At 39.1% G+C, this 27,791-nt stretch overlaps 1 protein-coding gene across 1 annotated transcript in view; it reads left to right on the top strand.

Moving 5' to 3' along the window:
- The window catches only part of LOC103172764 (collagen alpha-1(XIV) chain), a 39,421-nt gene extending 11,900 nt beyond the window's left edge, over positions 1–27,521 (top strand). Inside the window, exons 12-47 of the mRNA XM_007885482.2 lie at positions 635–780; positions 1,330–1,459; positions 1,991–2,130; positions 2,760–2,889; positions 3,006–3,145; positions 3,517–3,649; positions 4,051–4,214; positions 4,865–4,991; positions 5,618–5,740; positions 6,341–6,484; positions 6,933–7,049; positions 7,587–7,733; positions 8,164–8,220; positions 9,177–9,316; positions 10,034–10,157; positions 11,476–11,619; positions 12,267–12,431; positions 13,257–13,295; positions 13,435–13,573; positions 13,843–13,985; positions 14,475–14,584; positions 15,388–15,546; positions 15,628–15,705; positions 16,649–16,735; positions 17,614–17,667; positions 18,052–18,147; positions 18,423–18,476; positions 19,984–20,037; positions 20,398–20,451; positions 21,909–21,980; positions 22,528–22,563; positions 22,970–23,036; positions 24,514–24,702; positions 25,328–25,405; positions 26,282–26,437; positions 26,629–27,521. Of these exons, the coding sequence (XP_007883673.2) occupies positions 635–780; positions 1,330–1,459; positions 1,991–2,130; positions 2,760–2,889; positions 3,006–3,145; positions 3,517–3,649; positions 4,051–4,214; positions 4,865–4,991; positions 5,618–5,740; positions 6,341–6,484; positions 6,933–7,049; positions 7,587–7,733; positions 8,164–8,220; positions 9,177–9,316; positions 10,034–10,157; positions 11,476–11,619; positions 12,267–12,431; positions 13,257–13,295; positions 13,435–13,573; positions 13,843–13,985; positions 14,475–14,584; positions 15,388–15,546; positions 15,628–15,705; positions 16,649–16,735; positions 17,614–17,667; positions 18,052–18,147; positions 18,423–18,476; positions 19,984–20,037; positions 20,398–20,451; positions 21,909–21,980; positions 22,528–22,563; positions 22,970–23,036; positions 24,514–24,702; positions 25,328–25,405; positions 26,282–26,437; positions 26,629–26,675 (3,983 nt within the window). The 3' untranslated portion in view covers positions 26,676–27,521. The remainder of the gene's footprint in view (positions 1–634; positions 781–1,329; positions 1,460–1,990; positions 2,131–2,759; positions 2,890–3,005; positions 3,146–3,516; positions 3,650–4,050; positions 4,215–4,864; positions 4,992–5,617; positions 5,741–6,340; positions 6,485–6,932; positions 7,050–7,586; positions 7,734–8,163; positions 8,221–9,176; positions 9,317–10,033; positions 10,158–11,475; positions 11,620–12,266; positions 12,432–13,256; positions 13,296–13,434; positions 13,574–13,842; positions 13,986–14,474; positions 14,585–15,387; positions 15,547–15,627; positions 15,706–16,648; positions 16,736–17,613; positions 17,668–18,051; positions 18,148–18,422; positions 18,477–19,983; positions 20,038–20,397; positions 20,452–21,908; positions 21,981–22,527; positions 22,564–22,969; positions 23,037–24,513; positions 24,703–25,327; positions 25,406–26,281; positions 26,438–26,628) is intronic.
- The last annotated feature ends 270 nt before the right edge of the window (positions 27,522–27,791 follow it).

Genomic DNA, 27,791 nt, shown 5'->3' with positions numbered 1-27,791 from the left:
GAAATGCTGTAACCGGTGGCTGGAGTAAACTATATGTGTGATGTTTTTAGCCTAAAATGTCCAATAGAGAGCGATATAAAGCACTTTAGCCTTCAGCAAGATGGCATTTTCAGGCACTTTGAGATGTCCTGCCAACAGGAAAGACTCTGTATAAAAGTGAATTGTAATTATATTTATGCGCAAACTGCCTTCTTCAGCGGGTGGGAAATGCAAGCTATCAAATCGGATCATATGAAACAAACAATTTTGTGAGAAAAGCAGACAGATTTTATATGTTTAAAAGCTTACAAATAGCGCAAAAAAATCCAACAGATTTGCTGCAAAATATTACTGAGTAAGATGCAGCCTTAATACCAAAATGAATCACAAGTCATGTTTGTTGGTAATAAGTAATCTAGTACTGTATATTTGTAAGAAGTGTCAAGATTGCGCTTTATCAAGCCAGCGATCTTTCCGACATACAGCCCAGCATAAATGAACAGTGACTAAATAGCCTTTGAAGGATTGATTTTCCATCTTAACATCATTTAAAGTTCAATTCCATTCGTTTACTACTTTATTTTTCACAAAAGTTGCATATCTTGTTGTAAAGGTTTTCATTTGATTTTTTCCCATTTTTCCAATTTGACTTCAGTGTCTTTCCCACCTCCCGACAATCTCACGATCCTCGACGTCACACACAACAGTATGAGAGTCAAGTGGGAACGCAGGGAAGATTCCACTCAGTACATGGTTCTGTACGAACAAGTTTCTGGTGCAGAGGCGGATGAGGGAAAAGAGGTAACTTACAAAACGTGTGACCCTCCCTCCACCCATCACCGTGGTGCTCTGCCACTGACAAGCGCTCTGGGACGCTAGCCTGTGTGAGGGGGCGCTGTATAAATGCAAGTTGTTGGGCTTTCAGCCACCGGGTCCCCACTGTGTCTACAGCCACCTCTGTCCTCCACCCTCCCTGCTCAGTGCCCAGCTTATTCTCGGTGAAGAGCTTTGATACATGTTCCTCTACGTGAAAGATGCTACAGAGATACAAGCTGTTGTTGATGATCTGTTATGCGATTAAATCGTTAGATTCCTATCACTGTTCTGATTGCACTTTTTAAATAAAATAACACCAGAGGCAGGCAAACAGCACCGTACGGTAGATGAGATGGTAGCGGAGACAGTTTGAGTCGAGTCTTCCTGTTCTAATGTGACGAGCAATATGTCTGACAATCAGTCGTGTGATGAAGTTCATGAATTTTAAAGGAGGATGTTCTAGGTCTCTGTTTAATTTGTGGTGATTACCACTGTTGGTTTCACGGTATCTTAACGGAGACATTCTCCTCACAGGTGAAGGTCGATGCTCAGTTCACTGAGATTGAACTTGAAGGACTAGCTCCAAATGCAGATTACATTGTCACAGTTTATGCATTGTACGGAGAGGATGCAAGTGAACCAGTGACCACACAACAAGCAACACGTGAGTCTGATCAATTGCTTTGTTGACTTGCGTGGGTTTTGCAATTGAACAATCTCATTAACGTAAAGTGTATCTTCTCACTCCCCCCCCCTACCCTCACCCCCCACTCCCTATTCCATTCCTGACTGAGGAGACAGATGGGTGAACCATTCCTATTTCTGCTTATTATCAATGATAGCTTCTGTGGGGAGTGACTTGACCTGACAACCTTTGGTTTCATCCGGTGTCTCTCTTTGGAAATTTATGTACCTCCTTGCATAGCTCAGTTTAGTTGAAACAATACATGAGGATACAGAGCTCTACCACTCTATCCTGGCCATACACCATATACTACATCAAATAAGTCGTAAAATCGCGGATTAATAAATGTTAGGAAATGCTGATTTTTCAAAATGATCCAACTAGTTGGCCATGGAACAAACGTGCATTTTTGCCAAATGACTTGGTCTTCATATATCTGTGATAAGTAAGTTCGAACTTGATCGTTTGATTATTTTGCTTCAAATACAATTTTATCTTATCTACTTGCAGTACCCCTAAACCCTCCAGCAGAACTGCATGTCACTGATGTCAGTCACAGCAGTGCTCAGGTTAACTGGCAGCCTGCTTCAAGGAAAGTGAAAGGGCATCGCATTGTATATGTAACAACCAGTGGGAATGATCCCAAAGAGGTGAGACTTTCTGTTGGGTTTTGAGCAACGCGAGGACTCGAGGGGATGTATCACTGTGTTGGCAAGTCACAGCATTAATTCACAAGTGTGAAAGACTTGGAATTTGCTTAGGTAATTTCTTAATTATTCTCAGGATTCAGAAATGTCCTTTACTCTCTGTTCAGATATCATCACATTCAAATTGCACAAAAGCCTTTGTATTTTTGATGAGTTTGTAGCTCTTTGTAGAACCTTAAGAACATGTTCAAATTTAATACAAAGTATGGCTGCCCATTTTCCTTACTGTTAAAGGACGTTAAAGATCCCAAGACACTAATCAATAAGAAAAGGGAGTTTCTCCTGGCATCATGGCCAACAATCCTACAGATAAAATCAATCATTCACATCATGGCTGTTCGTGGGACACTGTTGTTGGCAAATTGGCTGCCGGCTACAAAATACACAGTCACTATGTTCTACAGTAAATCTTGTGAAGCTCTTTGAGATGTTGCGACGACATGCTAAGGAGCTATATCAAACCTGCAGAAGAACAGTAATAATTATTCTGTGGATATCTGTGTCTAAGTTACAGTAAGTGTATGTGTAGAATTTTTCAGTTAGGGATTTACCTTTGGTTTTGGAATTTCTAGATTGTAGTCACTGGAAACACTACTCACGTGGTCCTGATAAACCTGACCTCATTCACAAAGTACATTGTAAATACGTTTTCTGTTTACGATAATGGGTCGTCTGAGCCAGTCACCGTCACCATTGAAACATGTAAGTATTTTTACATGCAACATCCATTGCTTGACAATTGTCTGTGACGAGTGATGAAAGGAGCCAATTTGACATGAAGGAAGATAATAGCCTTGAGTGCTTTTTTTTATCCTTAGTGAAGGTTCCACCTCCATCAGAATTGAAGGTCACCGATTTTTCAGGCAACGATTTAACAATTAGATGGAAACATGCTGCCAGCGATGTCGTTGTCTATAAAATAAAATGGATCCCGCTTAGCGGAGGAACATTGAAGGAGGTCTGTTTGTCTTGTATATTTACCATTTGAATTTGTTCCATCGCTATCATATCTATATTCTGTACGGGCTAGCTATATTTCTAAGATCCTTTGCAATGCCAACCTTCTCTGCACCTGAACAATATTCTATACTTGTATATGAGGAGGTGGGGATACCAATATTTTTGATGGTGTTTGCCAAATCTACAAAGGAAATATACCAGTCTGGATTTCAAAATGACTGGCCCAGAATATAACAAGCAAAACCGCATTTTTAGCTTGTACCTGGAACTGACTATTTTATATTTCGTTTAGATTTTTCTACTCTTTTTCAGTTTCTTTTACTTTACCCATTTTTGTTCTAGTTTTCCTTACAATTTATTTGCTTGTAGCTTGATGTCAAAGGTGACATGGACACAGCCGTGTTAGAGGAATTGGAAGGGAACACTGATTACCAAGTGTCGCTCGCTGCAGTCTACAATGATACCGCTAAAAGTGACGCTATTGTTGTCCGTTACAACACTTGTAAGTGACTATATCTTAGAGTTAAGATGTAGAGTTATCGTATATCAGGCAATGCAACCGTTGCACAAAACGTGACAGATTCTGCTTTCATCATTAAGTTATTACCCTTGGGTAACGCTGGCTCTGTAAATGTTCAGCTCTTGGGAATATCAATAGCACAACTCTCATCCTATATCTACAAATATATTTCTATACTGTATGATATAAAAACATCTATCCGTATAAAAAAGACCCCGGATTTAAAGGATGATCTAAACACTGCCGACATTTATCAGTATCTTAAAGGGGAAACTCCACCAATTCCCGTGGAGAAAACGTCATGTGTTCTAAAAAAGGAACCTTGATTCATCTTTAGAAATTCCTTTTAATTTGCTGGTTGTTCATCTTGTTCAACATTCTAGTTTCCAGAGATCCACCGAGAAACCTTATGATAGACAGCAAGACTCCAACTGCCCTCCAAGTCAGCTGGGAACACACAAACCCAAATGTCCAATATTACAACATATCATACGTGACCGTTGAAGGTGACCATGCAGAAGAGGCCGTAAGTCACATGTACTATATGGTACGTTTTATTACACCGTGTAAATGATTTCCGTGTACCAATTTTCATGTTGGCGGAAATAATAGGGTAACATTTGTGGGGTTCCTAAACACCTTATGTTCCTTATTTGCGCATTCGGGACGTTCTGCAAATGTAGGTTCCTTTCAAAACGTGTACATTCCAAAATGAGATGCGAGAGTACAATGTTCAAATGTCTGACGATTCTACACTGAAATGACAAGGCTAGACAGAGCTTACCCTGTCACCACCGACACAGACTCTCTTTAAATCATTTCTTTGTAAAACTAATCTGTCTATCTCTGTTGCTTTGGCTCCAGTTTTTTGACGGGCTTGCATGATCTGTCACCTTGACTAATGATTCTATGAATATTCTGAATTATTTGCATCCCTTCGCCATGCATACTAGCAATCAAGAACAGTCTGGGAATAGTTTCAGCTGAATGCTTTCCTGATAGCAGAAGGATTGATGAATGCTTTTGAGGGTAATAATGATACAATGAGCCTTGCATTTGATGTAGCGCCTTATCATGTCTCAGCACTTAACAATGGCATAGCGTGATGCTGAGAAAAGGAAGACTGTCTAAGTAGATTGTTCTTCAAAGGGAGCAAAATGCTGCATTTCGTTAAATCAAAGTCTTATCATATTCCAGATCATCCCTATCAAGAGTAACAGCAAAACATTGCAGCCACTGGAGTCTGACACCACGTACAGAGTGACAGTCACGGCAGTCTATTCCTCAGGCGATGAAACCAGTGTGTCTGGAGTGGGCAAAACCTGTACGTACAACGACAATATTTGCTGCGTCTTGCTTTGCTGTTTTCAGAATTTGGCGTGCTTATTTTAACACCATTACTCCGTGTATAATTGTTTGAGTGGATATTTAATTGTTCGCTTGCCCCGATATGTAGCAGTGAAATCAATCTCACAACATCCTCTCCACATCAGGTTCCACCAGCCCGTCAACCCCACTTCGCCTGACTCCACTGGCTCCCTACTCCTAGCAGATGACATTCAAGATAATTGTCCTGATTTTTAAATCCCTTCACAGCCTTGCCCCACCCTATTTCTGAGACTTCCTGGAACCCAACTACTCCAACTACCGTTCTACTAACTCTGCCTACTCCAATTTCCCTTCCCTCTCACAGCCGTGCCACCTCAAGTGGGCAAGCCTTCAGCCATTTTGCCCTGCCTCTGGAGCTCTCTTCCAATGACCCTCCGCATTGTCCCCTTCCTCTCTGCGCTAAGAATTTCCATTGAAAAGATTTATCACTTTGCATTTTTGACTATTTTGACAGTCTGATACACTGTACTCTTACTGTAAAGCGCTTTGAGTTGTTCTCCTGTCAGGGAAATGTGCTCCTCAGCAGATCAGAGCAGTGTTTCATTAATTTCTCTTCTGCAGTGGCATTTTCTCCACCGACGAACCTGCGGATTTCGAAAGAATGGTATGACCACTTGCACATCACCTGGAACCATCCTAAGCCACAACCCATGGGATTCACTGTGATGTACCAGGCGACTGATGGCAAGTATGGATTCGGTTTTGTTTGCGTTGTGGAGGGGATTCATCTGCTTCAGAGGGTTGCCTTTTTCTTGTAACACAAGTCCTTGAAATTTTTAGCATTGGTGTTCACGTCTTAGCGCATTGATGCAGTCTCAAAGCTACACTCGTTTGAGTAAATGACACAAATCCTGTTTGATATCGGAGGAGAGGAGATCAAGTACCATGCTGCTTGTTAAGGTAAATTCCTCCATCCACACTTGCTCTGGGAAAGTGTTCATTCCATCAAAGCAAAAACATTGCCTCCTAAGGCGGCGCACTTTGATCATTCCTTCCTTTTTGATCGTGCTTACGGTCACCTCCCACCTCTCTCCCCCCCTGGCTCGGTTTGAGACTCCACCACTGTCAAGCACTCCGGGACATTACCCCTCGTGAAGGGCGCTGTATAGATGCAAGTTGTTGTTCTTGATTCAGGTGATAGCAAATGTGGACTTCAAAACTGATTCAGTGTCATCTCCAGCAAGCAGTGTGAATGACTAAAGTCCAAAGCCTTATTTAGTTCTGTGCTACAGTAATTCTGTTGCTGTGCAGTCAAAAGAATGAAAAGGCTTCTTTTATTTGCAGGTCCAGCCATGGAGCTGATAACCAAAGAGGATGCCGACTCGGCAGAAATTCTGAATTTACAGAATGGTCTGGAGTACGGCATTAGAGTCTTTGCTTTATACCGAACTGGCAATAGTAGTGCTATCGAAGGCAAAGCTTCAACATGTAAGTTTGTGTGGCTTACGTTTCGCCCACAAAATATACAGTCAATTCACTTTACAGTATATTTTGTGAAGCGCTTTGAGATGTCTCAACAACATGATGAGGCGCTATATTAAATGCAAGGATTATTATTAAGTACAGAATTAGGGGCAGGTAAGAGGAAATGACAAGGCAGTCCTAGTCAAAGGATTTAAATAAAATACTGCCTTTAACTCTCTCCTACCTAGGTTTGATTTACCAAATTATAACATTTAGATTTTTATTGCACTGTCAAGAAAAAAAAGCATACATTTATCCTATTCCTCAATTACATTTAAAATAAAAAGGATTTGTACATCGTGCATTGAGCATGTTTCACCCTTTCCGACAAAACTGAGCACTGTTGAATTCTTGTTCTGCAGACTAGATGCTTGTTAGCCTTTTTTCCCCTCAATTCTATTTTGTTTTGCAGTGTACTTGAACATAACTGAGCTTAGCATCTACCAAACGCAGATCACCTCCCTGTGCGCGAAATGGAAAGTTCACCCCGATGCCTCTTTCTACAGGATAGTGTTGGAATCACTTCGAGGTACAATCCCCGGACACTGAATTACATGGAATGTTACAGCACAGAACCAGGCCATTTGACCCAACTCCTGTTACTGAAAACGGATAAATGTGAACTTGGGTTTAATTTTTCTCCCTGTTCTTTATGATATTTCTATTGTATTTCCTTTTTCTGCCTTTGGACTGGCATCCCATCAACTGGTGCTAACAGTGAGCAGAGCTCTCACTTAGGCAGCAGTTTACAAGGGTTGAATCAGAGCACAGAAGAGGTCATTACTGTAACCTCACTGATCACCGATCCCATTGGTAAAATGCATGGTTGCAAGGTTTATGGCAAAGAAACTATTGCATCATGAATATCAGCACTGCAAATGACTTGCCAATACCATCATGGGTTTAACCAGTTTCAGTTTCTACAAAAGCTGTCCCCATTCCAGACTTGGTTTATCCAAGTAATAAGTAATATTACTTACTTATTACTTATTACGTTCTTCTATTTCTAAAAGATCTTTATCAATCTTGACTGTTGTAATTGAGCATTTTCTATTTGCAACTATAGACGGAAAGACCCAGGAAGACATGTTAAGAGCAGGAACAGATAGGCACTGTTTTAGACTTCTAGTTCCAGATACACAGTACAGAATTACCATCTATACACGTCTAGAAGACATGGAAGGAGCTGGTGTTTCCATTCTCCAGTCTACACGTAAGTTCCATAAAGTTTATTCCAGTCACCAACATCAACACTAGGGTATGTTTAGGCTTTACTGATTCTATATACACCCCACAAGAGTTTTTATAAATGTGGGCACTCAACCTTAAATTCATCGCTCACCATTTAGCCAATTGCCATTATTACTACTTTATCATTAGAACATTCGTATGAGCCAATAACACATATCAGAAGATATCCATGTTTTTCTCCTTAACACAAGTACTTCTTGTACAGTTTAGTGAATGAATGCCCAAGTACAAGGCACAATCTTCGTGGAAATGGGTTTCCAACTGTGTTCGTGTAGGCAGAATTGTGCTATTTTCAGCACAAGGGAGCGCATCAGGTAAGATACACACTGATTAGTTTGATGAAGCCATTTCTCCGGCCTGATGATCATTTCTTTCTTTGCTTTTACTGACAGTGCCTCTTCCAACCAGGTCATCTCTTGACCCAGGTGGTATTACTGCTGCCATAAAGGGTAAGATTATTGTCATTTCATTTTGTATTAATGTGCAAGAGCCACAGGCAACTTCATTCACTATTAGGATTGGCTTTCCTTCTATGAACCACAAGATGGCATTGTGGTTATTTTAGCTCCACGGATACTGATGCTGTATGTTGGGAGAGTCAATATGCAATGTCATTATTTTTCCTAAATAATAATAATAATAATATTCACAACTACACCAAGTTAGTGGATAATTCAGTTCACAAAGTAAATGGCATCACCCACATCCAATTCCAAACCTGGTGTAACAAATATTACTGATTTTTATCGTTATGTAGGAAGTTACAATAATATTTGCTACACAAGGTTTTGTGACAAGAAATAACCCCCTTCCCCCCCCTCCGCGCCCCCACCCCCCCCACACACACACACCCTTGAGCTCTTTTGTTACACTTACTTGTCAACACCAATAAGTAAATCACTTCACTGAAACGCTGCAGATGAGTTCTGAGCAGAGTTCTTAACAGAAGTCACAAATAGACAAGACAACGCGTTTAAAGCTGGGAGAAAAGCATTGAATTTCAGCCGCTTAAAGTCTTATATGTTAACGCTGTCTTCACCTAGTGTTGTACAGCTCCCACCAAACATTAAGCACACACACAAAAAGGTTTTGTAGAGAGAAGCACAGTCATAGCTTGTAAGGTAACTAATGGCTGGCTAGGATTGAAAATACTGCTTAAATCTTGGAAGAGTTGTGATCTCTATAATCTTTGTAAAACCACTCGAGCTTCATCAGAACTTTGTGATTAAAATACTGCCTACAAATCCAACCCATTTATTACCTTCCATGTGTTTATATGGTTTACTCCAGACACAGGGTCACATAATGGATTTTAAGCCTCCAGAGTAGTGAACAGTTGTTTGTAGCTTCACATAAATGATCAGTCAATTTGTGGAGGAGCGATAATTCTTCCTCTCTTCATTAGCTTGCAGGCACATAACAGCGGACCTGGCGTTCATAATAGATGGATCCCAACATGTAGGAGAAATAAACTTCAAGAAACTCATTGGCTTCCTGTACGAAAGCGTTAGTGTTTTAGACACAATTGGTCCAGAAGGAATGCAGGTAATGTATGAGCTTTAAGCAAGCATCTGATTCTCTTCACCATCTTTTATTGCTTCAATAAGTAACACTCGAATGCATCCAAACATATTCAATATTCATTCCATTCAAAATGAAAGTTAAACTACTCTATTTGCTCTTAGAAGTTGAACACTTCTTTTTCCCTGAATGGATTTTCTGATCGTGGGCTTAGACAAACAAAAAAATCCCCAAATATATCTTTTTATGTAAAAAAGAAAAATTGTTGATGAAAAAACGGACTTGTACTAATCATTTGCATAGATTGTTGTTTAACTGAATCACGTTTGCTCATAAATCTTTAGAAACTGATAAATATCAAATTAGAAGTGATAAAATGACTGTAGTATCTGACAGCGTTGTACATAAGGAGTTTGTAAAGTAATAAATAATTCTTGCATGGGGAGGACAGGAAGATGTCTCAAACTACTTCACAGGATATATGGTAAAGTGCAGTGACTGTGTAATTTGTAGATAAACATGGCAGTCAATTTGCGCATAACATTGTCCCACAAAGGTCCATGAAATGAGCTGTAGTGTAAATACAAAATCAGTGTCAATTAGGTTTGCTTCTATTTCTATGTGGTGTTTTATTATCAAAATAGTAAAACTACAAACCCAAAGGAAGAAGAAACTGAAAAATGTTTTTGGGGATTTTTTTATTCTTCTGATAAATGCTAATTTATTCTTTTTTTGTAACAGGTGTCAGTTGCTCAGTTCAGCAATTATATGAAAAGTGAAATTGAATTTGGCTCCTTTAGAAGTAAAGAGAGTCTATTGGGAGCAATCCATGAATTACCTTACAGAGGGAAACAGGCAGGTGCAGGTACAGACATCACTTGGTGACTCACAATTCTTTTATGACATTAATAATAATAATAATAATAATTTATTTTAAGGGCAGTTTTTCATAATCCTAATTATGAAACTAATCATTAAAACTACTGAATAAAAGAAGTTTATCTTCACAAAGTTTAACAACCAGATCAAAGCGACTTGAAAGTTATTTTGGTGTTGTGCTCGTTTTCTCACACGAGGGACAAATGGTGAACATTGTCCATATCATTTTCTGCTAAATCCCAGGACTAGGTTTTTCCTTCTAGACTCTTGAATGTGCTTTAAGAGTTATAAATGTGTGCCTGCATCTCATCCAAAACAAACAGCTGTGTGCAGAAATATGTGCCTGTGCCCACCATCTACTATTATTGAGGTTATTTTAACAATTTTATTTGTTGCAGTGCTGTGTTTGTCTGCATTTGCAGCTATTAACGTGAACACGGTGTACACAAAGTAGGTTGTAGATGAACAAAGAGCTCATCGTAAATGGGCACATCACAGACAGGAGAAAACATAACTAGATATTAAACAAATTCTCCAACAGAATACCTATTAGAGGGGAAATCTATTTGTGGACGAATATGGTTAACATCAATTGGATGAGTCATGCTGGAGTATTCAATAAATATTTGCAGTGTTGCTTAGAAAGAATATATAACAGGAAGCGATGACAGATGACGTTAAGGGATGCAGAATGCAGTTCACACACGCTTCTGGTTTATGGAGCCATCATCTGTTGAGACTGTTGTGATTGTAATATAAATACAAGTTGTGATACAACGTGAATATTCGAACTATCCTCCGATAATCACCCATTTTATTACCTTTGGATGAGAAGTTACACAGAGGCCCCTCTACCTGTTCAAGTGGATGTTAAAGATCCCATGTCGCTCTTCGGAAAAAAAAGGGAGTTTCTCCCAGTGTCCTGCCTGATCCAACAAATCTCCCAAATAATAAAAATTGGTCACTTCCTTCGTGGCTGTTTTGTGCGCAATTGGCTGCCACGTTTTGCCCACAAAATACATAGCAAAATCCATTTCATAGTATGTCTTGATAAGGCGCTGTATCAAAATTAAGGATTATTATATTGTAATGTTTCAATTACAAAATATACCAGGTGTCCACAGAGCGACAGAGACCACATTAACAGAGATATACAAGTCGGACACAAATAAATGTTATATGTTTATAGTATTGAACCAGTTAATAATCATCAATTCATCTCAGATAGTCATGAATTATTGGAATTCACACAAGATGACTTCACCGATGTATAAACTGTGGCTTTGTTCAACTTTATCTTTCAGCTAAGAGTGGAGAAAGTGTTAAAGATCTGTTTTCCATTAACGAAACGCTAAGAAGGAGAGGCGTTCACAAAATTTTAGCCATAATAAGCGGTGGAAACGTGCTCAATGAGATACGCCAAACTGCAGAAGAGCTGGCATTGAAAGGTGATTATGGGACTAAGAGAAAATCAACNTTTTTTTTACAACACGAATACAGTAGATAAACCTAATTGAGGCCCCAGTGCAATCTCATATTTTTTCATTTGCAAAACAAAACGAAACACAGTTGTGCACACTGGATAGATTTTCTAATTGCAACTTTGTAAATTATTTAGTAATACAGAACTCAGATTCCTTACAGAGGTATATGTGCTGTAGACTGTTAATATTGTCTTTTGTTGAGAATTTGTTGTTTAAAGAAATAAAACTGCATAAATTATGTACTAACAGTTTTGTGGAGCTGATTTACTTAGTATTTACTTAGTATTATTGACATGGCTTTTGTTGCATTACCTCAGTTTTTAATTAACATTTCTAAAAAAATTCAAGCTTGGCTATGTGGACAAAATATTATTGCCATATGTACTGAAAATGTTAAACACAATAATTGCTGCCATTTGTGGTCTCATACTGCAAATTGGGATAATAATAATAATAATAATCCTTGCATTTGATATAGCGCCTTGTCACATCTTCGAGACTTCACAAAGCGTTTCACAGAATATACTGCAAAGTGAATTGACTGTGTATTTGGATGACTGTACATACAAACCAGACGTTTTGTGACTATTAGTCTAATCATTTTTAAACAGGATTCATTACCTTTGTTCTTGGGCTTGGCAATGCTTCTGAGATGAGGATGAATGAAATTGCTAGCACTTCTAACAGCAGGACTGTTTTCTATGCAACGGGCTTCAGTAATTTACAGAGCATTGGAAATAAATTTATTGCAACCATTTGTCAGACTGTTTCCACATGTAAGTACTTCACTTTCTCAGACTGCTCACTCCTTTCATTCCAGACAATATTGTACAATTTTACAAGACAATATTGTAGATTTGTCTTACACTAACCGAGTTCTGGTAATGCAATGCAAGAAAATGAATAACCATAGTTATAGATTTCTGGACATCTTACACATCAGACGTTAATTATCCTTTGAGTAAAGAGAGCGAGTAATGTGCCTTTTCTGAAATGTCCATTTGCAACCCTATCACTTCTCATAGTGGTGGAATGCACAAGGGGTGGGGGTGGGGGGGAGTACCTGATTATTTAATGAGGTAAATCTTACATGAGATAAATTTGGATGCACAGAGCTAGCAAAAACAAGGGGCCACAGGTTTAGAGTTGCAAAGGGCAATTTCAGGAAAGACTTCAGGACATACTGTATTTCTTTGGCCAGAGAGTAATTAAGACTGGAACAGGGTGAACAGGAAAGGTGGTTCAGGCCAGGATTCTGGACTCATTCAAAAAAACAGCTTGATGCTGTGAAGGGAGGATAGTGAAGGGAGGTGGGTTTTATGGAAGGATGAGATCAAATAGATCAAATCTCTCTTGTGATTCTGCAGAACACATCTTTATACAGACACACACGCACACAGTTTAAAAAAAAACTTTAGATTTGCCTGAAAACTCGACAAGGTGGTACTTGCCATCCAGCAAATAGTTTTTATATGTTGCCCATTTTATTACTTAGTAAATTGCGAATAAACAAATCCCAAACAAGGTTGTCGTGACTTCGAATAACATTCGAGGTGGACGGTATTTCTTCCATTAATTCATTGCTCGTTGTTTATTTTCAGCCTGCCCTCTGACACATATTAGAGGCACCATTGTACCAGGTAGGGATGTATTGCTGATGTATCTTAATATTCTATTTTAAATGACCTATATCAATCTTATATATTTATAAATGTCAGTGGGTTACAATGAGCTCTTTATCACAAGGAGGGTTTTTTATATACAGTTTTTATTTTGCAGGAATTAACATGATGGAGGCATTTGGACTGGTAAAAACAGAGTATTCAGTGCTTGACGGAGTTTCTATGGAGGCTGACATCTTTACTGGGTCACCATCATATAGGATTTTTAAAAATGCTCAGCTCACACAGCTCACTAGGTAAGTATGTCTGGGAACCATCAGATGTTCAGAAGCTCAAACGTTTTGCTTATTAACCAAAGAGTAATAAAGTCCTCAAACTCACACCGGAGTTTTTAGTGTGAATAGTTGGCTCGTCAGTGTCAGAAACCAGGTGTACCACATTTCCAGTTAACAGGACATCAGTGCTATTAGCAAAGGGCAGTGTGGGGGTGAGGATAGAGAGATGATGTTATAATGGTATTGCCCTATAGTTACAATTTCTGGTTCTCTGTTGTTTTTCTGCCTAGGAATATACACCCCATTGGACTACCTCCTGAGCACACCATTAGTTTTTTATTCCGACTGCTTCCAAACACACCCAAAGAGCCATTTGCAATTTGGCAGATTGTGGATAAAGACTTTCAGCCTCTGGTTGGGATCATTTTGGACTGTAAGCCTGTGGAGCATTGAATCACATTTACTTACTGTTGTAGTTTTGATGTTATTCAATATAATAATAATAATCCTTGCATTTGATATAGCGCTTTTCACGTCTTCTAGACGTCCCAAAGCGCTTCACAGAATATACTGTAAAGTGAATTGACTGTATAATTGTGGGTGAACGTGGCAGCCAATTGTGCACAACAATGTCCCACAAACAATCGTGGATTGAAAATGACCAGTTTATTATTGTTTTTTTTTGGAGGGATTATTATTAGGCGTGTGGAGTAAGGCGTGTGCCCAAGGTTTCGCCCTGACCTGCCGGGAATTGAACTCAGGTCTCTCACTTGCAAAGCGAGTGCTCTAACCACTGAGCTATTGTAACATGAACTGTATAACAAGTATTTGGTAAAAGCTTGCAATTATGTTTAATGATGTTTGCTTTCCTCTCAGAATAATTAAAGCTGTAATTCATTTTTTTGTCTCATTATACATCCAGATACCAAAACCTCTCTAAACTACTTTAACCTGGACTATAAGAATGACTTTCAGGCGGTTACGTTTGATCAGCCCCAAGTTAAGAGGATTTTCTTTGGAAGTTTCCATAAGGTAGAGATAATAATAAATAATAATCCCTGCATTTGATATAGTACCTTATCACATCTTCGTGATGTCTCAAAACGCTTCACAGAATATACTGTAAAATGAATTGACTATATTTTGTGGATGAAACGCAGCAGCCAATTGCGCACAGCAGTGCCCCACAAACAGTCATGGATTGAAAATGACCAATTTATTATTATTATTTTTTTGAAGCAATTATTACCCCCGGAAAAGCGATCCACCAATCAACTAACAACCAGGTTCCTACTTACTGCTAGGCAAACAGGGGCATGTGGAGTAAGGAAACTTGCCCAACATTTCGCCCTGCCGGGAATCGAACCCAGGTCTCTCGCTTGCGAGGCGAGTACTCAAATCACTGAGTTACAGGACTCCCAGCTACAGGAGATGATTTTAAACCAGTAAGAACTCATTGCTGTTGTGAGGAAGTTATTCTCCTCCATTGACTCACAATTGCATGCATGTGTCTGACTCCATTTGACCTATATAAAGAGCTCTAATATAGTATTTCTCATGCAATCTATTTTGTGCGTTTCATACTTACCACTGGATAAGCTACTTTCGGTGTAGCTTGAGGTGGTACGAATACATACCATTATTGAATACATTTCTATAAATAGAAAGCGATGCTGGTTTTAGTTTGACCGCATGCATTATTGAGCACGAAATGCATATTTAGTGGCAGCCGGGTTTCATTAAGGCGCCCTTTTTTGACCTTGATCATACAAAGGAGTACATCTTTCACCACGAGTAATTGTAAACCAGATCTGGGCTTTCCTGTCTCCCCTTAGGTTCATATAACAGTGAATGGGACAAGTGTCAAGCTTCATATTGACTGCCAGGAGGTCGGAGGGAAGTTAATTAACCGTATTGGAATGTTCCCCACTGAAGGTTTCGAGATTCTAGGGAGACTTGCAAAACCAGGGGTACCGAGAAACAGTTCAGTACCAGTAAGTGACAAACATAGGAATCAGTTTGTTTCAGGTTTAAATTCTTCTTTTACATTATTCCGTTCCACTGTTTATTTTCAGATCCAGTTGCGGGCATTTGAAATAGTTTGCAATACCTCCTGGGCTGACGTGGACAATTGCTGTGATCTACCTGCACTCGTGAGTCAAATTAATATATATGTGTATGTACATAAGTTTTACTTTATCATGTTTTCACTTAGTGTTAGAGCTAATGGCCATTTACATGCAACAAGAAAGCTTCCAAAAGAGTAACATTTACCAAGGCCTCTCAATATTTGGTTTATCACAGTGAAAGAGAAGACACTTTTGCATTTGGATATAGACGTATACCTTTCCTGGGACACATTTATTTTCTCTCTTAAGCAGTCTTCTGGGAAGAGGTATAAATGGCAGATCATAATTAGATAAAGCAAATCTATGTCGAAACATCTCTCGACTTTGGGAATGTGTTTCTGCTGTTCTGTTCCGCTGCGCAGCTTGGAACAAGCTAAAAGCTTTGACTAATAGGAACTATTGCAATCATCAAACAATCCACAAGACACAGTCAGAACATGTGCTCTTGCAGAGGTACAGATGCTTGTAAACTGCCCCCTGGTTAACTCTGTTCACACATCTTTTCAACCCAGTCAGACCATTGCTACCTGTGGTATCCAATAAACACACACATCTCACTATCTCATTAGCCAGAGAGTGACTACCCTATTTGAGCAGAGATACAATGATTCCAAAAGTACTAACAATAAATACAGTGAAATGCATCTATAATATAAATGGGTCTACAATCCACTATAGATTCATTAAATCAAATGGATCTAGATTTATTCTACTTTCTTAGCACTTCAGAGTGCCAGAATTTGACAAATTCTTAATTGCAGTCTTAACTTTGTGGAGTCCTGTAGCTCAGTGGTTAGAGCACTCGCCTCACAAGCGAGAGACCCGGGTTCGATTCGCGGTAGGATGAAATGCTGGGCAAGTTTCCCTTACTCCACCCGCCTCTGTTTACCTGGCAGTAAGTAGGAACCCAGTTATCTATTGTACGGCAAACCAGTATTTTCTGATTGTATTGTTTTTCTGGTTGTAGACAGATGAAGTGAGCTGCCCCACTCGTGCCCCCGCTTGTACTTGTTCGTCAGCTATCAGAGGACCATTGGGGGCCCCAGGACCACCAGTGAGTTGTAATCTCCTGTGACACAAAGTGTAAACCGCGGGAACAAGAGTCAGAATGCCTTTGCTGAGTAACAACAGGTCACGGTTAGGTCAGGTGTCCCTGCAGGAAAGGTGAGGGGATGAGTCAATGGGACGAGAGCTTAAAATAACTGAGTTGGTGCTTGTAACCCTGTCAACATGGACTACCGTGGTCTTAAGCAACACCATTCAAAGAGCATCAGTATTCTGCCCTTCAATGTTCTTGTCCAAACACAAAGCGTGTGGGGGAGGGGGCGCTCTTCAAATCAATGACTTGGAGTGGAAATTCCTGTAATATGATCTCACGCTGCTTGTTGATGTTTTTTACCCTAGTGAAGATTACCTTTTTTCCATTAGGAGCTGTTAGTGAAGCTGAGTGCAACGTGAATTGCTTTTAGTCCGGTTATGATGGGATTCCGAAGGCGCCACATTTGTCCAATGCTACAATAAACTAATTTGCAGAGCTAGATGTATTTTGAAGTCGCACGCCGTAGCAGAGAGCACTGGAAAGATGTGATTACCTTTTTAAGAATGCATACTTAACTTACAATGAATTGGAGTCTTAACACTTTTTTTCTGTTAATAGTATGGGAGTCATTTTCCATTTTTCAGCAACTTTACTATACTTGACATCATGAGATTATAGCCTAGTTTTGCCCATTATAGGCATACCCTATGAGGTTTTGAGGATTTACAGAGTGGACAATGATTTTATCTGTGCTTTGTGACGTGAGAAAAGTTTGAATGTATTAATTTCTTGCAAGTTAATTGCTCACTCTTTTAAGAATTCAAATTTGTTTTTCAATTGAATGCAAATTGTATGTCTTGTAATCTTGGACATTTTTGTAATGAAATCTGCAGGGCAACCCTGGTTTAAGAGGAGCCAGGGGTGAGCGTGGGGAACCTGGCCCAAAGGCAAGTGTGAACTTAAATCAATTGTAGCAAGATTTTATTACATTTAATTCCTAATTCCATCCATGCAGTGTTAAAATATAATCCAGATGTAGAAGAAAACATTCATGTTACTCATTTGTTCGTCAACAAAATACCCAGCCACTACTGTCTAGGAAATCTTGTGAAGCGCTTTGAGACGTCCTCCTGATGTGTAAGAAAATGTAACGTGAAAGGCGCTATATCAAATGAAAGGATTCATTTAACTAGAACAAGAGTTATCTAGAACGTTTTGAATCCTAGACTTTATCGTAAAGTCTATGAAGCGCTTTGAGACGTCTCGACGAGGTGATAAGGCACTATATCAAATGCAAGGATTATTATACATGTTATCGTTTATTTTTTAAGGGTCAAGAAGGTCCAATCGGCAACCCAGGGCCTATGGGACTAGATGGTAAACCTGGATCTATTGGGCCAAGGGGAATGAGCGTCCGTGGACCTACAGTGAGTATGACTTATTCATTAACAAAAGAACATTCAATTTTGCATGCAAACATTTAAGTCATCTGTGGATACTGCTTAAAAGATGAGGTTAACATGTTATATCCCGTAATTTGGCCGTGTGTACATGCCATTCTCAGTCTCATTTGGGTGTGCTGAACTATGATGATGCTTTTCTACACGTGTCAGACATCTGGCTTACCACAAAAGTAAGAGAGCCATAATTTGATGATAATGAAAATGATGAATCCTGTACATACTTTTCATTTACTCAAAAGGGTCCCACTGGTGAAAAAGGACAGAAAGGTGAGCCTGGACTGAAGGGAAAACAGGTAATTCAAGTAGATTTATTTCTCCTGATTACTTTTCAATTAAACATGTTTATTTAGAAGTAGTCTCTACTTCAGCACGGCAGCAACTGAGTGCTGCAATGGCTTGAACAATAGCAAATCTCAAGGATTTGAAAAATTGTGTGTCTGAATGGTTCAATTTTAAAATACTCAAGCAAGTCTGGGAATTGCTATCCTAATCAACATTTGATTAGAAATGAAATATAGGCTGAGAAAATTGATCTCTGGAAATTTCCCAACGCGGGGCAGAACCAAAAGAGAATGCTTCCTCAAATATAATATCAATTTAAAGTTCACAAAAATGCTAAACCTATAACTCGATCTCAGACAAAACTCAGACATATTTCCCCGGTAACTCTGTCAGATGGCTACACAATGGAGCTATTGACTATTCATTGTGTTGGACAATAATAGACTCATTTGACAGCTGAGAAACCAAAACATGTCGACCCCAGAAATTATCAAACCATTGCCTTCAGGGCTGGCACTTGCGATGTCGCTTCAAGCCCTTAGACTGTCATTAAGATATACAAATGATGAACATGATGGAATTTATGTTTCTCGTTGGAAGATGTTGTTGCCTAGGGAATTATATCATATAGAGTTAGGGGTAGCAGATCATTTCATCTGTGCAGCTTTAATTCTCTTCAACCATTTAGCAATGTATATTATTTTACTCCATCAGTTGAAACATAGTGGAAGAATTGAAAAACTAGTTTGAAATGCTACTTTACTTCCAGTAGTAACATTTCTACATCAAAATAAAAGGCCTTTATTTAAAGAACTGCTCCGTGCATTTCTTTACTATATTCTATAAGTAATTACGGTAGTCACAATGTGAAAGAAACATAACTCGGTTTCTGGCATTTTGTGGACTGTTTGCGGGACACTGCTGTGCGCAATTGGCTGCTGCGTTTCGCCCACAAAACGCATAGTCACTATACTTTAGAGTATATCCTATGAAGTCCTTTGAGACGTCTCGAAGATGTGATAAGGAGCTATATCAAATGCAAGGTTTATTATTATTATATTATTATTTTAACTAACTCCAGTCAAATTGCAGTAATGCCACAGCCAACATGAAGCCCAAGTACTAAGCTGCCTCCCAGGGGAATCTCACACCCGAATCAAGCCTCAGGACTCTGAAACTGAATCCATATCAAAAATCTTGCATTGATTCGATGGGAATCACAGTGTTCGGCCTAAGATATTTGGTATAATTCCAGCATTAAATTACAACTGCGTAAAGTCCTGCTTAAAACCACCTTATCCAAGAATCGCAGCTCTGATTTAGCCAGCTTGAGCATCATTGATTAGAAGTACTCTTTGTTTAGCTCATCTTCTAAGACTTAAGAATGCACTGTGTTGGTAATGTTGCCTCAGACAGTGTAGGAATGCCAAGCAAATGAGCGCTGCCTTTATACGTTCTCTTCCTGGGTCCACTCCAGAACCTCTTCCACCAAAACTAAAGTACTGTCTCTTTCTCTAGGGTCCACCAGGTCCTCAGGGGCCACAAGGGAGAGATGGCCTTCAGGGACCAAAGGTAAAACTGTATTTGTGTGTAAATCTCCTTGGAAAATTCTGAAGCGAGTAATTGTTAGCAGAATATATTTTCATGTGAAATGTCAGGAGAAAGTCCTCCCGACGTGAAAGATGCGATACAAATGTAATTTGTTGCTGTACTTTAAGAGATCTTGAGGTGCTGGTAAGGAGACTTCAAAGTCACTTCTCTTCGTCATGACTCTTAGAGTGAAATAAGGAAAATTTGGAGCAATGGGAATTCAACTGGGAAACACAAATGATGATTTTGTGCTTTTGTGAGGGGAGGGGAAACTGCCATCCTTTATACTGATTGGGACAAACATTGAATTTTCTGTGACATGGATTGTGCCAACTGTTTTAGGGTACAAGAGGATTGGAAGGATCACTAGGACCCCCTGGACTTCCTGGACCAAGAGTAAGTCTCACACGATTATGGTTTTGTGGTTCATTATGAACTTTGCTAAATATTGCTCTTGATGGCCAGCCAAATCTCACCAACTTAAGCCTAATACACGGCAGAATTAAGTAAGTAGAGCTCACCCTCCAGGGAGAGAGTACACATTCCATTCCAGACACAGAGACATTTTCATGCACAGATGGCATACATACATACACACACACACACACACAGATCCATACACACACACACATACATACATGCACACACACACACATACATACATACACACACATACATATCTGGTTTGGATAATCTGAAGTGCCAGCTGATCTTAAAAAAGGGAAATTCGAGTATTAAAGCTTATTTTGCAGACATTTCACTAATGCCATGGCGATTCATTCATAACAAAATATTCAGACTTTTATTAAACTTTTGTGTTTGGAAGATGTATTTTGTCGACAAGAGTAACTGGCTGTTTCACAGCCCATTTCACCCTCCTATTCTATACTTCAAAACACAAATACCCAGTGTTCCTCTCTCAATATTGAAGGCAGGATCGCTTGATTACAGTCCGTTTAATATGATTTCATATTGAAATTATTGCTCGCTATACACCCTTACTGTTTTCACTTGAAGCAAATCGTACATGAACGACTTCTGCTTTTGCACCCCATCATGACAGAATAAGTAACATTTATGCCAATATCTTTGTCTTGAAGTCCCAAGAGATATCCCTTGTTTCATCACAACTGGCCAACCAGAAGCCCAATACAGCTTCACATTGGATGCTATTTTTTTCCCCTGTTATTTTACTTCTGGTCCAAACAAGGCCCACATCTTTTTGTTTGTTCCATTGAGTTGGTGTTGGCAGATAGTGTCATCTTACTCCTGTGCTCCAGCAGTTTGGTTAAGCTTTGAGACTTGACAGCAGGTGTCCTGGAACATCAGTCTCTGGGGGCCAGGAGTTTCTGTGTGTTTTCAAACAATCTGTCTTAAATCTGATCACTAAAAATAGCAAACATACTGTTATATCCTTGTAATTATTGCTGTGGTAAGATACTGGGAGCTAAGGGGTTCAGGACACTACCTCGCATGATGGGAGCTATATAGATGCAAGTTGTTGCTGATACATCCACAGTGATGCTGAAAACAATGCTAATATAACAATACAAACATCAGTTTTCCAAACATTAGGGCAGCTTTATTACTGCGGTATCAAGACTAAATTACTCAAGTATGGAAAAGAGCTTTCCCGCACCATTTTCTCTTTTTTCCTCTATTCACGTTCCATACTCTTCTTTTAAACTTCTTTGTAAAATGTTTGATGCATGACTACACCTCATAAACTGGAATCGAACAGACAGTAGTCAGTAGATTAAGCTGCTACAAAACACCCTTTACAATCCTGGATGTTTGTCTCAGAATTTTGTTTTATTCGGTTAAATTATATATATTTTTTAATGGATTCTAAGGGACCGTCAGGAATCCCAGGACCATCGGGCTATTCAGGGGAAAGGGGGCTGCCAGGTGATGTTGGGCCATCTGTAAGTATCATACAAATCACAAGAGAGACTTTAATAAAGAAAGTTCTTCAGTCCATTTGAATTGACACTTCCAGAATCTCACCCTTACTGATTACCACTGTTAATTTCCTAAAGATGTCCTGGCCTCAACCAGCCTCACTGGTAACTGTTCCAGCTGTATATTGTCCTATTTACCCCTGCATGTTATGGTGTCCAGAGCTGTCAGCTGTACTTCAAGCAATAAGAATAATTCTTGGATTTGATATAGGTGTGGCCTGTTCAGAGCACTGTTAGCTTGAGGCTAACATAGCAAATTTATTTCAAGTGGTTTGGGCATTTCACCCAGGATCTTGTCAACTTCTCTAACTCTGTTTTTTTTATTGGATTCCTGTGTGGAAAAAGTGAATACAAAAGCAAACACAGCCTCCAAGAATTATTGTTCAAGCTATCTTTGGTTAATTAACATTATATTTTATACTTACGGTTATTTTGTGCTTATGCAATTATGCATTTAAATATAAGAGATTGCGTCAAATATTTCACCGCTAAAGTTTTTATTGTTTCATAGGGTCTTCCTGGTGCAAAAGGAGAAAAGGGTGAAAAGGTAAAAAAAATGTTTGTAACCGTTCTGACTGTACTAAAATGTCAATGTAAATGTTCGCCAGAAATAAACAACAACTTGCATTTATCCTGCACATTTCACATAGGAATGATGGGGTTGAACGCCAAACAGGGGAGAGGGGTAAATGGTAAGAGGGAGGTGACAGTAGAAGACATCGGTTTTAAGGCAGTACTTCACAAGATTGGTTCGGCTGAAGAAAGCCTACCATCTTCCCATCACAGCATTGTTACTTTTTAAATGAGTCCAATGTCCTGGTCTAAACCACCCTTCCTGGCAACAGAGAGGTTGCAAGACAGAAGGGTAAAGGGAAGGAGTTCCAGAGGATAGGGGCGTAGAATCTGAAAGCTCAGTCACCGATATCATTTGTTTTCCTATCTTTTCATTGCAGGGTGAAACCCAATCCCTTGCTACGGTTTATCAACTTGTCACTCAAGCTTGTGAGCAGCTTGTTCAGGGTAAGTAAATTCCAGATCCAGAGATTACTTCTCAAGAATGTAGTGAATAATGCACTTATTACTGTGCAATGTGTGTCAATAATGCTTGAATGGTAAAATCGTAAGTGCATTATGATATTAGCACTTGAGTTTATAAACTCAAATACCAGTACAGAGGATATGGGTGAATTGCTGGAAGTGCTATCATTGGATGAGACATTAAACTAAGTTCCCATGTATGTTAAAGATCCCATAGTCCTATAGGAGTTTGTGAAAAAGCAGTGACTATTGTTACTGATATCTATGGAAATAATTTATCATAATTATGTCCACATAGAGAATTAAAATAGCATCCACAAACATCTTATCTATTGCGTTCAGCTGAGTTATTAAGTATCACAAAAATAGGTTAACTTGGAATGAGTGAAAATGTTGCATTGAAGAGGTTGGACTGCATGGGGTCAAATGTGTGCGGTATTAAAAGGGCATGTGATTTGGGAGCAGAGCTGAAGGCCAAATCTGGCACTGATAATATTGAAGAGCTGTAGCAAGTATGGGACCATTGATCAAAATTGTTCTGACATAAGGAGTGATACAATTTCTGGTTCATAGTGCTGGGAGTGACACAAGCGGGATTTATTCTTTCTGCTCCCAATTGCTCTCGCTCTGGGCTAAGGAGAGCTGTGAGCATTTACAACTGATCCGCTGCACACAGCACTGCGAATTATTGTCCATTCTTTAATGTTATTAGCAACCACTTAGTAAAAATACAATACAAGAATAACAGCAACAAAATTACATTTATATAGCGCCTTTCATGTCGGGAGGACGTCCCAAGGCTCTGGACAGTCGGGATTGGGGAGGGCGGAAGCATATAATACACGAATACAGGGTTATCTTGGAATGAGTGAAAGAAAATATGCATTGAAGAAGTTGGAATGCATGGCATCAAATTTGTTGCAGTATTAAAAGGGCATATGATTTGGGAGCAGAGCTGAAGGTTATATAATACAAAAATGTAAATATAGAAATACAATACCATTTGCATTTATGTAGCGGCTTTCATGCTGTGAGGACATCCCAAGGCACTTAACAATGCAGTACTTTCTTGGCACCTAGGCAGAGAAAGTGACCTCTTAAATTACTGTTTTGGAGCGGATTCCAGTTGAAAGCATCTCCTCAGACAAGTCTCCACTGAGATTTGCTTCACTTGAGTAGGTAGTTCAACCTCAATTCACACAGGATCATCACCCAGAAGTGCGCAAAATAGCTCGGGCATCAGTTGTCTCTCCCTATTCGTATCATTTATTGCTGTTGGCTTAAATCTGGCCAGGTGACCTCCTCTTAGTTTTAATTGTGATTGCTTTGTTCATGGTCATACAAGTATATGAAGCCAAGTACAGTGCGACTAAGACACATTATGAAATGGTGTTACAGAATAACTGACATTTACAAATGCAGTGATTCTGCTGATTTTAATGTTTCTTTTAATTACTAGATCACATGGTCAGAGTTGATTCTCTCCTGGAAAAGTTTACAAGGAACCCGGCACCTGTACGGATCATCCAGGGGCCAGCAGGTGAAGTGGGTCACCCAGGATTACCTGGTCCACCTGGAAGTAGAGGGACTCCTGGAATACCTGGAATGCCAGGAGAACCTGGCAAAGATGGTTATCCAGGGGAGAGAGGTAACGTTCATCTCCAAGCTCGTACGTTAAGATACGAGCTGAGATTTTTGCTGCACAAATAGCGCAGGTAGAGAAATACAATGGAGTAACTCCAAATCGGGAGGAAAATGCAGCATGTGATATATTAATTATCACCAGTGAGGATTCTCATATCACAGACTGCATGCGGCGTTTAAATAGACCCAAAATGAAGTTTAGACTGAAGTCTATTAATATTAAGAGCTCATGTATGTACTTTCTGTCGTGCTAAGTTCATATTTTCCATTAACTATCGTGCTAATTTGTCACTGCAAGACATTGACAATAAGATAACTATTCTTTATAACAAGAGGCAATATGAATAAAGTCGAGCAGAATGTTTCAACAGTCACTCAGTGCTTTCAACACTATAGTCTATGATTAGAATTGTTTTCATTATCGCTATTTATCACGTTCGTTCAGTTTATTTTTGCTCTGTGGCAGAATGCTTTGATAGCAGTCAGTTTAGGAATCTTCTCGGAAAGATGAAAGGAGTTTGATGATCGTTTTCTCATTCCATAGATTTTTTTTTGTTCTTCGACTAAGTTTCTGGTTTCAGGTCATTCAGTGCTTTGCACTTGTAAATGTTTGGCTCTTTTTTCAATAGGAAACCAAGGTGAAAAGGGAGAGAAGGGCAGTTCAGGGCCTAATAGGGTTGGCCCTGATGGACCAAGTGGCGCTCCAGGTAATAATTATTACTGTTATCAGTCAAGATCGATTATGTGCCATGTATTTCACTCATATATACAGTCAACCCGCTTTACAGTATATTCTGTGAGGCGCTTTGAGACGTTTCAATGGTGTGATAAGGCACTATATCAAATGCAAGTATTATTATTGGGTGTAAATGCCTATGTATTATGCACTATATGTTAATGCATGTGTATAAAGGGAATTATAGTTGCCCTTGATCATGTAATTAACAACCAGTGAAAGATATTGGTGCTACAGACACCTAAAACGGGCTACACTTCAAACTAAATTGGGGGGCAGATTTGTTTCATACAAACTTTGGGGAGGAACATCACATCCACTTGCCAAGCAAAATCGTTCCATTGGGAACTGTTAATAGAAACCAGCCCTTTATTTTCTAATACACACGGTCTTTTAAATGGTACAAAATATTCCGCATTGAAAGGAGAAGCGAGCTTGTCCAACTGTGGGGTAGAAATCTAATTCGGGTCTAGATTTACTTCATTAACATAGCATTCAGAATTTGTCAATTCATAAATCCAGTTTTTCAATTCGAAGCAGGTTTTCTATAAGTTCTTTTAAGCACTGAATAGAGTAGTTCTAGGATCCAAGTAGAATTTTACCCCTAATGTTCCTGTACACCAAAATAATAATAATAATAATAATAATCCTTGCATTTGATATAGTGCCTGATCACGTCTTTGTGATGTTCTCAAAAGGCTTCACAGAACATGCTGTAAAGTGCAGTGACTGTGTAAAGTGCAGTGACTGTGTAAAGTGCAGTGACTGTGTAAAGTGCAGTGACTGTGTAAAGTGCAGTGACTGTGTATGTTTTGTAACGTGCTGAACACTTGACCCTGTTTTGTAGGCTTCCCAGGTGAAGGGAAACCAGGAAGGCAGGGATCGCGAGGATTACCTGGCCCAGCAGGAAGGCCTGGCTTGCCTGGCTCCCCTGGTCCCATTGGGCAGCCTGGTTTACCTGGACTCTGTGACGTCTCTGCCTGCAACACCTTGAATACAGGAGGTGAGTACGGTGTCAAGATGTTTGAAAATATCTTTGGCCAAATTGAATGGTCTCCACGATGAGTAGAAAGCTTTTATATGAAGGCAATGATGCTTTTACTATCTGTTCATTTTTTTTTCAATTTTAATTATATATTTCCTTTGAAATTATTTCTGTTAAAGGTTTTTAATGTTGCATTTTGTTTAATTTAGGCGAATCTCAAATCGAATCAGAGGGTGAATTCCAGTATGTGCCTTGAATCATTCCTCATTCTGTTATTTTCATAAGTAAGGTTGAATGGAGAACAGTTTAACCTGGGGTCAACCTAACAGCATAACTTTGCTCACCAAAGAAGCATTCAATTGGATGAACTGCAATGTCTATTATTTTGAAAATAAGCTGGGTTTTGGCAATAGACTGGGATGGAGTCCCAAGTTATAACATATACATTTGCTAAGAGGTTGAAAATATTGATGGGGAGCATTTTGATACTGAAATGTAATGTCGATACAAATCAATCTTCCAGTAGCTGGAAATGGCTGTCATTCCAAGATTAAACTTTTGACAGTTGTGTTCATTTCGAAGCTGAATAATATGAATTTTATGAGCTGTATTAAATGCAAGAAGAAAAAGGACCGATGTGGTGGCTAATGGAACACTTAAGACTTTTAAGAAAGTATTTTTCAATCTCTGTATGCAATCTCCACTATATATAACTGATTACAGAAGACATTCTTACCTGCGGAAGTTTCATCACATTTCATCACATTTCCTACGATTACAGTTACTACACTTTACAGCAATTATCTGTGAAGCGTTTTGAGACCGTTATAGGCTTACAGACACTGTATCCAATCAAGAATCATTATTATTTTTTATTATATCTGTATTTTTTCCCATAATGTGCGAAGTTCATTTGGAGTTTGGCACATTCTCTGCCAATGCACACACTATTTCTGCTGCATCTCTATTAATGTACAGTTTGAAGATATTTGGAAGCTAGAAATGTACAATATGGTTAGTGGATGGCTTCTCTATAATCATCACTTTATGTAATCATACATTCGTAAAATATTGATACTTATATGATTTATGTGTGAATGATGTACTCATTAAATGTAACAAACTGTTTAATTACCAGTCCAGACTCAAATGGATTCCAGACTAACAAACATTTCTCTTGGCAACACACATCTTTACCTTTTCATTTGCCTGATTCCCTTGAGTGACAGAAGAGAGAAAAAAAATAATTTAGTCACTTCAATCCACAACTGTTTTTGGGACGCTGCTGTACGCTGCCGCGTTTCACCCACAAAATATACAGTCGATGCACTTTACAGCATATCCTGCAATGCGCTTTGAACGTCTCGAAGAC

This window comes from Callorhinchus milii, unplaced genomic scaffold (assembly GCF_018977255.1).
Source record: "Callorhinchus milii isolate IMCB2004 unplaced genomic scaffold, IMCB_Cmil_1.0 Scaffold18, whole genome shotgun sequence".
Taxonomy (NCBI): Eukaryota; Metazoa; Chordata; class Chondrichthyes; order Chimaeriformes; family Callorhinchidae; genus Callorhinchus; species Callorhinchus milii.
This window is presented reverse-complemented; position numbering and strand designations above follow the sequence as displayed.